The sequence below is a fragment of the Dipteris shenzhenensis genome, chromosome 27 (genome assembly GCF_047967505.1).
Source record: "Dipteris shenzhenensis isolate YYH24624 ecotype China chromosome 27, Dip_SZ_1.0, whole genome shotgun sequence".
Lineage (NCBI taxonomy): Eukaryota > Viridiplantae > Streptophyta > Polypodiopsida > Gleicheniales > Dipteridaceae > Dipteris > Dipteris shenzhenensis.
The window spans coordinates 38,367,119-38,381,357 of record NC_141622.1 but is presented as its reverse complement, the minus strand read 5'-3'; the positions used below and the strand labels follow the sequence as shown (position 1 = coordinate 38,381,357).

Below are 14,239 nucleotides of genomic sequence, written 5' to 3'. Positions count from 1 at the left end.
GTTTTTGAATATCCAAGAGTCTCTAACTAGGCTTGCTTGGCATAGTTCGCCACAAAATATAACGTCCAACCTGCCAAATGGGTTTGAATAATTGTGTTTAATTGATCAGAGTCTCAAATCAATTAGGTTCAGTAAGCTTTGCCCAATTAGAGATGCTTCGTCGAACACCACTAGTATTAGGTTTTTGTATTGTGCACTAAGGTTGTCAAGGCTTTCTCTTGTGAGATTTGTTGTAGAATGTGTCATAAGAGGTAAGTGTAAAGTTGAGTGGATGGTTGTACCACCTACATGAAATGTGGCCTACCTATCTACACCATCAGTAATGCGTTCGGTAGCTCGATATTGGACTCGGTTGACCTTGGATAGTGACAGAGCAGGCCGTGAATGTTTTGCTAGTCCCAACACCTCTTGTAAGGAAGAGGTGGATGGATTCCTTGGACTGCAGTATCTTCCATAGCATGATGTCATCATGCAATAGCCATTGTTTCGCACTTGGTTTTCTGATTGCGTCATGATAATCCTTGTTCGGCATTACTTTGTACGTTTTGTGTAGAGAGAATGGCTATGCATTGACTGGCTTTTGGGTTGTGCTAAGTCTATTCCGATGTTGTAGCTATAGTGGCTGGTCATAGATGACTTGGGTGTTTCAAATGAGTGGTTGCTACTGCTGGTCGTTGTGGGATTGCTGCCTTGGTGAATTTGTCTCTGTTTGTGCTGTTGGTTGCTATGTGTTCATGGTACGCATCTACCCACATTTTGTTTGTTGCTATGATTGTATTCTTAGACTCTTGGAAGGGTATGTAAAGAAGGGAGCTCTCATGGTAGAATTGTGTTGGATCTTTGTGTTGTTTGAAGTGCACAAATCATATGATTTGCTCCTTCTTTGCTTTGACTTGTCTCCCTATGACGTGCAATATGTTGCTGCACTGTGGGGGTTCAAGATGAATTGTATATCAGTGTTTGCATCCCATAACGCTACGAGGCCAAGATTGAAGTTGTTTGTGTATATGTATTTTGGCTCTCTTTTCATTAGGATCAGCGGTTTTTTAATTGAGCTTTGGATTGCTTCAATTTAAACCTCCTCGAGGATGTCCAAAAGTGCCAACCATTAGTCAAAGGAAATAGTTGTGCCACGTTCCAAACTTTCCAATGCTATGTTGATTCTCTTTGCTAGTGCTTTGTTGTCTATGCTATTGGGATCTTCATCAAGTGTACTTTCGTCCACAGAAACGATGGTGTCGATGAAGGAGTTTATGTTATCCATGGATGATTGCCCAAACTTTGGAGCATCCTTAATCCATATTAGTCCATGGGCGTGCTGGTTGCCGTGATGTTGATATTCAGTGACAAAGAAGAAGTCCATGGTCTCGTCAAGAAGCCGCTTGTTCCTTTTCAACTCACTCTTGATTGCTTGGAATCTATGAATGTAATAGCGTGCGGCTGTGATCGGATCTGAGTAGAACAGGTGACGCATATGCAGGGACTCATCAGTGCCTTCTGGTCAACGTATATGTGGATTGATCTTTTGCAAGCATTGGAGGAGGCTTGGCGAGCGCTTCTTACCGTAGGAAAAGGTGACCAAAAACGTTGGAGGACCGAGTTGTCGTATCATAGCAGAGATATTTTTCTTCAATTTATCTAGTCTGGCGATGTGCATAGTGCCTCAAAGTCCTGATACCCTATTCTTGAGCTTAGTATCTATTCGGTATTTGTATTCTGATGAATGTCCTTCGTGCATAGGGTAGCTGAGCTTTCCATAGGCATGCCCAGGAGGATGACAATACTTTCATGACCAGTATCTTCATTCTTTTAAAGAACAAATTCTCTATGTTTTGAGCAAAGCGCTTATTTTCGTAGTTCCCACTTTGCAATCGTTTGGTAATTGCGGTTGCATAGCTCATGGTATGCCCTACGCTTACCAAAGAATACCTTTGGGAGGCACATTTCCTCGTAGTAGGAGTCCCTAAAGAGACTTAGAGGATGATGCCCTTTGAAAGGCGCAACATGGACAAAAGAATCATTGTAGTCAATGAAGCACCTCCCTTGGGGGCTGCTGCAACTTCAGAAAGGAACTCGTTGATGGTTTTTTTTGGGAGAAATTTGATTTCGTATGGGAACGGTTCGGCTTTTATGATGATAGTGGTAGCATCAACATATAGGGACAGATTACAAGTTCCACCGTCGTCATGATTTCTTGGCTGCAAAACACCTCCTTCTATGTGCAAGAAGGCATCAACTTCCATAGCATCTGAAAATCTTGGCAAAAAGACCTCCTGGACAACCAAAGTAATAGTCTCTTCTGCGTTGTGATCAGTCAAACCAGCTTTGAATAGCTTAGGCCAAGGACCCTTTGGTGCACGGAAAGTGCCATACTTAACCAAAACTTTGCCTTCGAATGCAAATCTGACGGCACTATCTGAAAGTTGACTTATTCCAAGAATAGGAAATGCCTCATAAGATTGCAATGGATGAATTGACTCAACAATAGCTGTCACTCTTTCCTGCAAGCATTCAAAGTCTTAGAGATAGCAAATCAAAGCTTTACCAAGCTTGAAGCCATTGCTATTGAAAATTGCAAGTGCTCGCCTTCTTTTGTTGTAGCATTCTTTTGCTTGAATGCATCAGCAAATTTCACATACCCAGGATAAAGTCCATCCCTATTTGGATTTTGTCTCTTTGATGAAATCTTATGAGGAGTTACAGGAGAGCTAGACTCTCCTTTTGGAAATGCAGTCTTTGATCCTAAGGCATAAGCTATCTCTAGATTTGTCTTAGATGGAGTATTCAAAGATATTATCAAAATCTGATAAGAAAAGTTTTTATAAGTTCGTGAAGTTCGTAAGCGAAGCTAAGCTTTGGTATAAGAAATTCAAAATATAGTTTCTAGTTTTCTCTTAAAATCTCACCATAGATTATATCCATTGGCTGGACATCATCAAAGGTTTCAGGCTTCTTTGCTACCATGAAATCTTGATCTTTTTTATCTTCCATAAAATGCAAACTGCAAGGATTGGATTGGAATCAATAGTTTCAACCTAACAACTAGTGCTTATTTCCATTCTTTGATCATCGTAGAAGTGCTAAGTAAATATCAAACTGTGAGAACAACATTGCAAACGATTTTGAGACTCAAAACGTAATACTATTGATTCATCAATTTTGAACATCAATTAAATCTTCTTTGTTTATTTCTTTCCCCTCAAAGAAAGCAATGAAATGAGCAATAATTACTTCCTGTTTTTGAATTTTCTTTCCTCTCAAAGAAACTTGTCAAAACACCAAATCCTTTTTACAACTCAAATCATATCTAACGGTAAGGTTGAGTTCTTCAGATTTGCAAGAAAATCTCAAAAGAAACAGAATCGCAAACTAATTTGCAAAATGAAGAGATCAGCAATATGCTACATCCATTTGTAACCTCCAAAGCTAAGAGCTTCCCAGAATTCCATCAAGAAAGTGTGCTTTCAAAAAAGCATTTCTCCAAGATATTAGAAAGACGCATTCATGTGCTTTTTAAAAAGCATTTTTCCAATAGTGTAATAAAAGGTGCATTACTTTCTCTTTTGTTAGTGTAAATGTATATGTATATGTATATATATGGACGGACACACAAACACACACACACGCACACACACACACCACAAAGCTAGAGACCGTCAATAATAGCTAGTTAGCCAAATACCCCAACTAGACACACAATCGAAGAAGTGAACCTCTTTGTATATTTCAACGAAAATATACAACATTGCAACATTGGAATTGGAAAGGAATTTGAAATAGGGAATCTTTCGACCTTTCGAACGAGAGTTGACAAAAAATCTTTTGTACTTAGAAAGGAAACGATTAAAACGAGCCGAGTAGTGTTCTCATGGACAAGAATACCAAAACATTATGCCCATCTGATCAACATTCGTAGAACCATGAGATCATCTTAGGGTTACCCAATGAGGAGAAGCCATGAGAACCCTAGGGAGGGTTATCCTAGGATAACCCTAAGATAAACCTCCTGGGGTTCAAATTAGGATAACCCTAGGGAGGGTTATCCTAATGAGAACCCTAGAAATCCTTCCACCACTCTCCACTCCACCTCACGTGGACACAAAGCTAATATCACTCCCCCCTTCCTGCCTCCTCCATACAATCATTTTGCATATACTCTCCCCCCTAACGTTCCACATCCATACCCATAATGCAACGTTTTACTATCTTAATATGATCAAACGTTCAACCAACTGAAGACGAACAATAGCTTAATAGCTTAGGCTTTTGCCTTAAACATGCCTAAAAAAGTGTGATCTTGAACAAGCGAATGGATAGTCATTGCATCAAGCGAAAGCTCAGTCTACTGCTATACTGTGTTGTGTAGGAAGCTCAGTCTACTGCTATACTGTGTTGTGTAGGATACCACTGCTCAGTCTATTGCTATAATGTGTTATGTAGGATACCATTATACGCAAGTTGAGTTTTTCTTTCAAAGGAGGTGCTAGATGCTTTCATCCAACGGGAGGTCTTTTTTCATAGCGTGGTACAATGCTTCATTGTATGACTCTGCATAATTTCATTTTATAGTTATGGAGCAATTGTACACTCGACAAATTATGGACCAGTCATTGATTATTGAAATGATGCACGCTTCCAACAAGCAGCTGGTGGGGTGACAACCCTAGGGCATACAACTCTGTTATTTCACAAATCCATCTATTAGAATAAATCTACTAGAATAAAAGGGACTTAGTAAAAGCCTCGTTTCCACAAAGGATATAACCAAAGCAGCAATACTTCAATGTCACTTAAGTAATGGAAGGACCCTACTGAGTAAGAATATTATAGCCCAAGCAGCAATGCTACTATGTAGCTTACAGTAATGGAAGGACTTTATTGGGTTAGTAATCTTAGGACCTTATTGGGCATATTGCCAATATACCCAAAAAAATTATTGCTGTTCTGATAGCTATATTGAAGCGACCAAAGAAACTATTGACTTAGGTGTATAGCTAATAGAAGCAACCTTTTAAAAAATTTTTAGTTACAACCAAAGACACTATTGATCTAGCTAGAGGACTATTGATTGCTTAATATAGTTATTGGTCTTGTAACAGCCATATTGCAAATATTCCAATATAGCAATTAGAAGCACCTAAGACTCTTTTCAATTAGCAAAAAGGTACATTACGGTTCTTACAAGCAACCTTATAACCTATATTGACCTTGCTAGAGTTCTCTTGATTGCTAAAAGCCTTTGATAGCTAGAGGGCTATTAATTGGGACGCCCATCTCTACCCTTCGGAAACCATTTTTGAATTGTGAGGGAGGCTAAAGAGCATGTACCCTATTAGCACGTGAAACCATATTTCCTTGCTATTCCCAGCTGTACTTACCATCCTAGTAAATCAAGCACAATGCCCACTAGCATCATGCAAGTGAGGGGACACTCGTGGAAAAATCATGCAAGGCAACATAATGCAAGCCAGGGGACACTCGTGGTAAGGCAGCATAATGCATACATATGGTCAGGAGAGAGAGAGAGATGCAAAATCAAGGAGTAACCACTACAATAATGGAAAATTAAGGACCATAACTATGCAGAAAATAAGAAACTACTGTTTAAAGGTCGCAGCTGCACAAGCTTCTTAAAGAGTTATAACTCATCTGATAATCAACTTTCAAACAGACTTCGCAACATAATGCAAGCCAGGGGACACTCGTGGTAAGGCAGCATAATGCATACATATGGTCAGGAGGGAGAGAGAGAGAGAGAGAGAGAGAGAGAGAGAGAGAGAGAGAGAGAGAGAGAAATGGAAAATAAAGGAGTTACCACTACAATAATGGAAAATTAAGGACCATAACTATGCAGAAAATAAGAAACTACTGTTTAAAGGTCTAATGCAGCTGCACAAGCTTTTTAAAGAGTTATAACTCATCTGATAATAAACTTTCAAGCAGACTTCACAGGAACTTCATCAAATTCATACAGTATATCTGGAGTTTAATCCTTCCATATGTGAATGACTTCAACAAATAATCAAAGTTTCAACTCAAATGGATTCAGGAATTCAACCGTTCAATGTCTTGCTTTCACATAATAAACTAAAAGCAAGAATGAACATGGAGGCAAAAGCGATAGATCCTCTACTATTATCAAATAAGGGTCTACAGGAAACTGCCAATGAGAGCAGCAGCACACACTTTTAACTACCATAATCAAAACCATTTACTTCTTCTTGATTGCTGCCTTGGTAACCTTTGCTCCTGTGGGCTCTTTCTTCTCAACACTCTTAATAACACCCACAGCCACTGTCTGCCGCATGTCCCGAACAGCAAAACGGCCAAGAGGAGGATACTCAGCAAAAGTCTCCACAGTCATGGGCTTAGTAGGAATCATTTTTACGAAGCAAGCATCACCATTCTTCACGAACTTAGGCTCCTTCTCCAGCTCCTTTCCAGAGCGTCGATCAATCTTTGTCAGAATCTCAGCAAACTTCACTGCAATATGGGAGGTATGACAATCCAGCACAGGGGCATATCCATTTCCAATCTGCCCAGGATGGTTCATAATTATAACCTGGGCAGTGAAGTTGGCTGCCTCCTTGGCAGGATCATTCTTAGAGTCAGACGCAACAAACCCACGCTTGAGATCCTTTACAGCAACATTCTTAACATTGAACCCAACATTGTCACCAGGTAGAGCCTCCAAGAGAGCCTCATGATGCATTTCTACAGACTTCACCTCAGTAGTCAGACCGGTGGGAGCAAAGGTAACAACCATTCCAGGCTTGATAATCCCAGTCTCCACACGACCAACAGGAACAGTTCCAATGCCACCAATCTTGTACACGTCCTGAAGAGGAAGCCTGAGGGGCTTATCAGAAGGCCTCTTTGGCTCCTGAATCATGTCAAGAGCATCAAGGAGGGTGGGACCTTTGTACCAGTCCAAGTTAGTAGACCTTTCAATCATGTTGTCTCCCTCAAATCCAGATATTGGGACAAAAGGAATTTTGTCTGGGTTGTAACCAACTTTTTTCAAGTATGCAGACACTTCCTTGGTGATTTCATCATACCGAGCCTTTGAATACTTGGGTGTCGTTGCATCCATCTGATGAGAAAGATATAATATTAGGAAACTCTAGCATGTCAGTCTTACAAAACACTGTACCTTCTAGTCCAAGAAATTACCTTGTTACAGCAGCAAATCATTTGCCTGACTCCAAGAGTGAATGCAAGGAGAGCATGCTCACGGGTCTGGCCATCCTTGGAAATACCAGCTTCAAATCCACCAGTGGTAGAGTCGATAATAAGCACGGCACAGTCAGCCTGGAAGTGCAAAGGTGATTTAGAGGCAAGCAAAGAATTTTATTGCAAGTTCAAATGAGCGTTGCGGAATAGTAACTCACCTGCGAGGTTCCTGTAATCATGTTCTTAATAAAGTCACGGTGACCAGGTGCGTCGATGACAGTGCAGTAGTACTTAGTGGTCTCGAACTTCCAGAGAGCAATATCAATGGTGATACCACGCTCACGCTCGGCTTTGAGCTTGTCAAGCACCCACGCATACTTGAAAGACCTCTTGTTCATTTCAGCGGCCTCTTTCTCGAACCTCTCGATCACACGCTTGTCAATACCACCAAGCTTATAGATAAGATGACCCGTAGTCGTGGACTTGCCAGAGTCGACATGGCCGATAACCACAATGTTAATGTGAGTCTTTTCCTTTCCCATGGCTGCATCAAGACAAAAACTCTCTTAGACAAGAGTTAGACAAATAAGAACTACTGAAACAAGCGGAGCACGACGTGGCTAAGCCATCTACTGACCACCGACAGGCAAGTTTGACGGTTAGGCAGAGTGGCCATGGAAAGTTAGAAAGCTGTAGCATAAGGACACTAAAAACAGAATACTACGTGTCAACAATGATTCAAAGATGCTCCAGGAGGAACCTGACGTAAAAGATCAGGATAAATCCAGCCCGGATCTGCAAGGGAACAAATCACGCAGGCGAGCAGAACAATATAGCGAGGCAGCAATAAGAGCAGCGCAAGAGAAGAAGACGCTACGCTAGAGAACAAGCCGGCTGAGACAAGAAGCCTGGGACGATCAGCTCGGACATGAGGACAGCCAGAACAACCAAAAGGCAGGGAGGGTCCAGCAAAGCGGATACGCAAGGTTAGAGAAGAGAGGGGGGCAGATCGTGAGAGAAAGGCATCGGAGGAGAGTGGGAAGGCGAAGGATTGGTCGGGAATAGGAGGAGAGGCGGCGCGGAGTCTAGGGGAGCTGAAATACACTACCTTAAGATCCATGTACTGCGACAACAGGTTTGCCAAAGCTATGCCAGAAGGAAAGCTGAGAAAGAGAATCGAAGAAGGAGAAGCAGGGAAGGGAAGCGAGGAGCAACGAAATCCAGCAAGGAGGACGAGGGAAGAAACGAATCGAGCAGGGAAAAACCAGCAAATCGAAGAAACGCAAAGGAAGATCGAAAGGAAAGGAGAAGGAAAAACGAAAACGAACCTGGAGAATGAAGATGGAGAGCTACCCGGGAGCTTGGAGACGGCTCGCTCGCTCGCTCGCTCCGAGAACCACCAACAGCAGCAAAAAATGGCTGTAATGAAAGAGAGAAACAGAACGATGAATGAGGCTATGCTTATACAAACCCCCCAAAACCCTAATCCTAACCTCGCCTCCCGACCGCCCGATCTCCCCTCTAACGGCCCAGATCCTCCTGCCGCCCTCCCTCTTGGACCCTCGCCCCCCCCCCCCCCCCCGCCGTCCGATCTCCTCTTTGGACGGCTCCGATTCTTTCCCATTATTTTTGGGCGTCTTTTGGCTTGCCTTGAAAATTCCCCCGCCACGTGGCCGTTGCTCACACACGCACCCCAACGTGATCCTCTCACTCCTCACCCTTTTGACGTGAGGTTCAATCCTTCCTTAATTAACCCCCCCCCCCAAAAAAAAGGCTCCATTTTCAGAGCGTGATTAGATAAATCATGCTACGTTCTAACTACTACTAAGAGGTCTTTCCCCCGGTTTGCCACCTCCCAAGCATCGATGCCTTCCCTTCAATTCATGGTGTCACTTCGTAGCGTTGCAAGTGCCCAGTGCGGATGGCATTCTTTCCCTCTCCACCAAGGCATTACAACACTCAGAGGAAACCTACAGCCCTGATTGGTGGTGGCTAGATGCAGAGGGAGTGTGATCTTTATTGAACGCTCTGCAAATTTGTCAAAATGCTTGGCAAACTCAGTTATGGGGACTCATGCCAGGCTACACTAGCTGCTAACAATCGCCCTAGCATATTTTGCCAGGGCTGGCATACATGGGAAACCTCCCTAACCTCGCAAACTTTGGGGAGAAGCTAATCTAGCTAGCTTTTTTTAAATTTAAGGCACTCACCCCCCCACTCCTATCAAGGGGCACACTGCCCTGGCAAGGGACACACACCCGCTCAACCACCAGGCTAGGACACCGGCCCCACTAACCTACCTAACTTGTTCTTTAGTCTTTCTTTGTCGTTTTTGCTAATTTCGACTAGGGATAGGAAAAGGCCTGACTTAAATTATATTAAAGTAAACCCAACACAATTCCTTTCCCATTGGTACCCACTATATTATGCATGAAGTAGGTGAGCCCTTATTATCTAGTGTTGGGGTTGAGGGGATAAATGAGTTATGAAGTAATTGAATAAGGTCGGAAAAATATTGTGGCCCTGCTTTAATGAAACGAATAGTAGTCGAGGTAATACTAAAGAAAGCCAACCTTAGGTTGGTTCAAACGAGCGGGGTGGTCATTGTGCAAAAGGTGCATTCATCGAAGGGGCGGACTTCGTTTGGTTCTTAGATATGGTCCGCGGATGCAAGGTCTATCTAGCAGTACCCCCACCCAAGTGCCCATCATGTTGCCTCTAACCAATAAAAATCATAGGCGCATTGCAATAATCAGGACTTAAACCCAGGCAGCCCCAGCACAACCACTAAACATTCAGAGGGGCCACAAGTCGGTTGTGAAGTAGCCTTGGCAACAATGAATGTGTTTATCATTGTGCTATCGTGTGGGAAATACGCACAACAGCAACCATCCTCCACATTGTGTTTTGACTGCTGGCCTCATCTAAACCAAGCTTAATTCTTGTAAGCAAGTAACACAAAATGAAACACTCGACCTACTTTCTAAAACAAAGGAAAACCTAGCTAATTACATGACCTTAGCTCTCTCATTTGAAATGAGTCATAGGTGGTACTATTTCTATTATTTTAACGTTACTACTAACAACACAATTCCATTGCCATTGGTACCCATTTTGTTATGCATTTACCAAGAAGTTCTGAATCTTTTTAGCCCTAAAATGGTATATATTTACATTGTGATGTCCATTCTCTGAGCTTAAATTACAATGACTAGTACCCTTCAAAAATACGTAACAAAAGTCTTAATTTCTATAATACAACGTGTTTCCCTTTTGTTATGTTAATTGACATAGCATATCGATGGCCTTAACAAGAAATTTTGGATCTTTTTTTCACAAAATGGTATTTTTTAGTTGTGATGTCCATTCTCTAGTCTTACAATTACAATGGCTTCTTCTTTCCAAGGGCAATCAAACAAGTAAACATCTTGTGTAGATTCAACTTAGTCTAGACCTTCAAGAATATGTAACAAATGCCTTGATTGAAATAGCATTCCCACTAGCCAGGTTTTAGGTACCACCTTATTTTCAATATCTTTCCATTCACAAAGTACCCATTTCCTAGGGCTTAAACTTCCAAGCATCTTTACCATGCTACTAAGAGATTTAACATAACTGGATGAGTCGTAACACACATTTCCATTGAAATCCTTAACTTGTCCTTCTTAACTAGTAGTGGGAATGGACCCTAATTCTAGCTCCCCAACTAGATAATATAGTTTGTAGCCACTCCTTGGCAAAACATAAATACCTCTCTGGCCCCTTCTTGCGATAAGAAATCAAAGCAATGGATGGAGTCACCTTGAATCAAGGTAAGGGGAAGGAAAGTCAAAAGGGAAGGCAACATGAACAAAGAGGAGAAAGCAATATGAACAAGTAATTGACTTTCCTAGAAAATGAAAAATAGGCATTATGATCCATTTGACCCTAGCACATCAAAAATCTCTAGAAAAGCAAAATGGGAGAGTGAATAAAGGGGCAAAACAAAAGTAACTTTCCCATGAAATGAAAAATAGGCACACTAGCATGATCCCTTAGAGTCTAGCACATTGTACTTTTTGAATTTTTTGTTTTAAGTTTCTCACACTTCACGTTTGGACTTAGCTTTCTGGCCTTGCTAAGGGACTATGGGTAGCTGCTTGTTTTTTGTTGCAAAAGGCCTTCCATGTTTGTCATTTGTCTTTGGTTAAGCTGACTTTGTTAAGGAGGTCATTAGTGTTTTAAATGACTTTAAAACGCTAAGTTAGCTTAGGGTTATCTCACTCTTCTTACTATCCATCTACTCTTCCTTTCATTAAAAAGCTTCGTTAAAAGCAAGGCCATAGTGGTTTAGCCACCTTGTTATATATATAGTCCTCCCCCTCCCCTCTTCTCTCTCTCTCTCATATATTTCAAACCAATTACACATGTATTTAGCTTTAGTTCTCAAAGGAGTACCTATCATTATAAATGAGGAGCCTCTAAAGTTAACCCTTCCCCTCACAACCCTATAAAAATGCATGGCCTCTTAACATCAATGGTGCTATTAGACGAGTTGATGAAGTTATAAACACTTACACCCTCTAAAGGCAAAGGAAAATCATTTGGTTTGTACTTCGGAGAGGCTCTGTTTAAAATAGACAATAGCCATTGTAGGAGATCATAATTAAATGGCTTCAACTTCCCTATGCATTGATTGTGGGGAATAAGGTAGGCACAAATAATGGTGCTCATCATCACTTTGATCAAGGAAGCCCAAATTATTAGTGTGGCTAGTCACTATAATGTAATAGCATAATAGAGCATGTAATGTTCGTAAGCACTCCTCATGATTTATTGGCATGAACTATATGTAAGGGTAATTGGTGCGAGGGTAGAGAGAGAGAGAGAGGAGGGGGCAGGGAAGTACGTAGAACAAAATTTTGAAAATATTAACTAGGAAATAGCAAAAAGGTGATTATCCTACATAGGACAAAAAAAGGTTTAGCTAACACATGATATTCGAAAACACAAAGCATAAGTGCAAAGTCTCTCTAACCTAGTTCCAAATCCTTGCTAATAAAACTACCCTATAGTAAGAAAGTGTTGATACAACCCTATAGTAAGAAAGTGATGGTACTACCCCCTATTAAGGTAATGTGGACACAATTCTTCAACCGATTAGCTTGAAAATATGAGGAGGAGAGGGCCAGCGCCATAAGGTAAGGTGGTTGAGTGAGGGTTTTAAAGAGAAAACCCTCTTCTTAAGGCCACAAATCATCTAGCATACATGTAGCAATGCCAAAGGAAGAGTGTTGTCCCCACTCCAATGATCATACAATGTGAAGAATAGTTCCCTCCTCACTTGTTCTAAGTGTAAGCAAGTGGGCTTGGTGGTTGGCAACTATGTTACTACCCCTATTTATGGAGTGTCTGCATAAATGAAGTGCACCAACACCAATTCATGACAAATCAAGTATTGCATATGCACAAGCATAGACTAATCAGGCTATGAACTCCAAACAGGGGTTTGATTGCATGTATCTCCTTGTGTATCTACATGAGACCCATAAGATCATCTAAGAGAGCATGAAGGTTTTGCTTTACACTTTTTTTATAGTTCACTTGCTTTACACATTTTGTCTAATTTCAATCCTTGTGTATCTACATGAGACCCATTAGATAATCTAAGAGAGCATGAAGGTTTTGCTTGCTTTACATCTTTTGTATAGTGTCGGTTGGTAAAGCATCCTAGATTGTTTAGAGGGCAATTTGAGTTCATGTCTATGTTATGTGTTGTGTGTTTGTGTACATCCTAGATTGTTTGGAGGGCGAATAGGCAAGCTTGTTTGTATTGTGTGTTGCCTGCTTGTGTATGCACAGAGCATTAACTAGTCTCATGATGGAGAGGGCTTTTGTGGGCACCTCAAACTATCCATTCGCATTTGTGTGCACATGCATATATGTTAAGCATTCATGAACATGCATGTGTGTGCATGCTCGTGTATGTGTCTATGCATGTTCGCATGGACATGCACATGTGCATGTATGTGTGTGTGCACAACAGGCATGCACACACAAGCATGCGCGCTTGCACCTACATGTGTGTGCTCTGTAGTTATGGGTCATGCCTACACATCCTAGATGCACTTGTGGTTCATTCCTACAAGCATGCACATGTTTCATCCTCTCCATGCACCTATAATTTGATAGCTCAATCCATCTCCCTTTTCCTTCTTGTGAATAGATACCATCCCTAATCAAAGCTTATGGATGGGATAAGCTCTAAGTTCCTTTTTACATTTAGGTACTCTTATTTGAAGATATTCCAAGTAGACAAGCAGTTGTGTTCAACCAAAGCCTCATCTTCTACCGTAAATTCAAATATCAAATAGGTCTTTTTCTAAAAGGTGAACCTCAAGCACCAACTCAATGTGTCTTTCTAACAAGAAGCGTTACCTTATGTACTTAGGACACGGACCTCAATGACTGACCTTTTTTTTAATCTTGTTGTTTTTTGTTTTTCACTTTGTCACAACTCACCCATAAGGATTGCTCACATACGACTAAATGGTGAACTTAGAAGGCACCTCTACCATTTTTTATTTACAAATTTGCCTTACCTTCCATTCTGTTAGAAAAGGCTATTCACTATGTCACTCCCTAAGAGCTTTCATTTCACACATTTCTCTAAAGCATCTTTACTTTTATGCACTCACATAAAGAAAACTTGAAAGTAGCTTGTATAGTCCTTTTTCAAAACTTTCATTATTTATAGCTCATTAAAAATACCCCACAATTCCAACTTTCTAATCCAAATATCACATATTTTGAGTTCTAAAATTTGTGAACTTATCCTTAAGATTATGTCCTCCTAGTGCTAATGATTTTCTTTGTTATTTGTTTTCTTTTGTCACAATGGTAAAACATTCATCAAGTACGGAGAAAAAATCATGTTTGATTCAAATATATACTATGTTGTTTGACTATGATTCATTACATCATCTTATGGGGAGTATTATATTATACCCAATCTCATTATATAAGCTGTAATTACAAAGTGCTAAATACTACTCCACTCTTGTGTGCTCACCTTTATTACAACTTT

The 14,239-nt window shown here is 40.9% G+C and overlaps 1 protein-coding gene across 2 annotated transcripts; it reads right to left on the bottom strand.

Annotated features, from left to right (window-relative positions):
* Positions 1–6,052: 6,052 nt before the first annotated feature.
* LOC147884257 (elongation factor 1-alpha) lies at positions 6,053–8,639 on the bottom strand. 2 transcript variants are annotated; one of them, XM_087398393.1, is made up of 4 exons: positions 8,502–8,639; positions 7,392–7,717; positions 7,174–7,311; positions 6,053–7,093 (listed from the first exon to the last, which is right to left on the bottom strand). In XM_087398393.1, exons 2-4 carry the CDS (start codon positions 7,713–7,715, stop codon positions 6,212–6,214), a joined length of 1,344 nt encoding a protein of 447 aa, XP_087254519.1. In that variant the 5' UTR covers positions 7,716–7,717; positions 8,502–8,639; the 3' UTR covers positions 6,053–6,211. The 2 variants fall into 2 exon arrangements, with proteins under 2 accessions (XP_087254519.1, XP_087254520.1); XM_087398394.1 differs by having other exon boundaries at positions 8,527–8,627.
* Between the last annotated feature and the right edge of the window lie 5,600 nt (positions 8,640–14,239).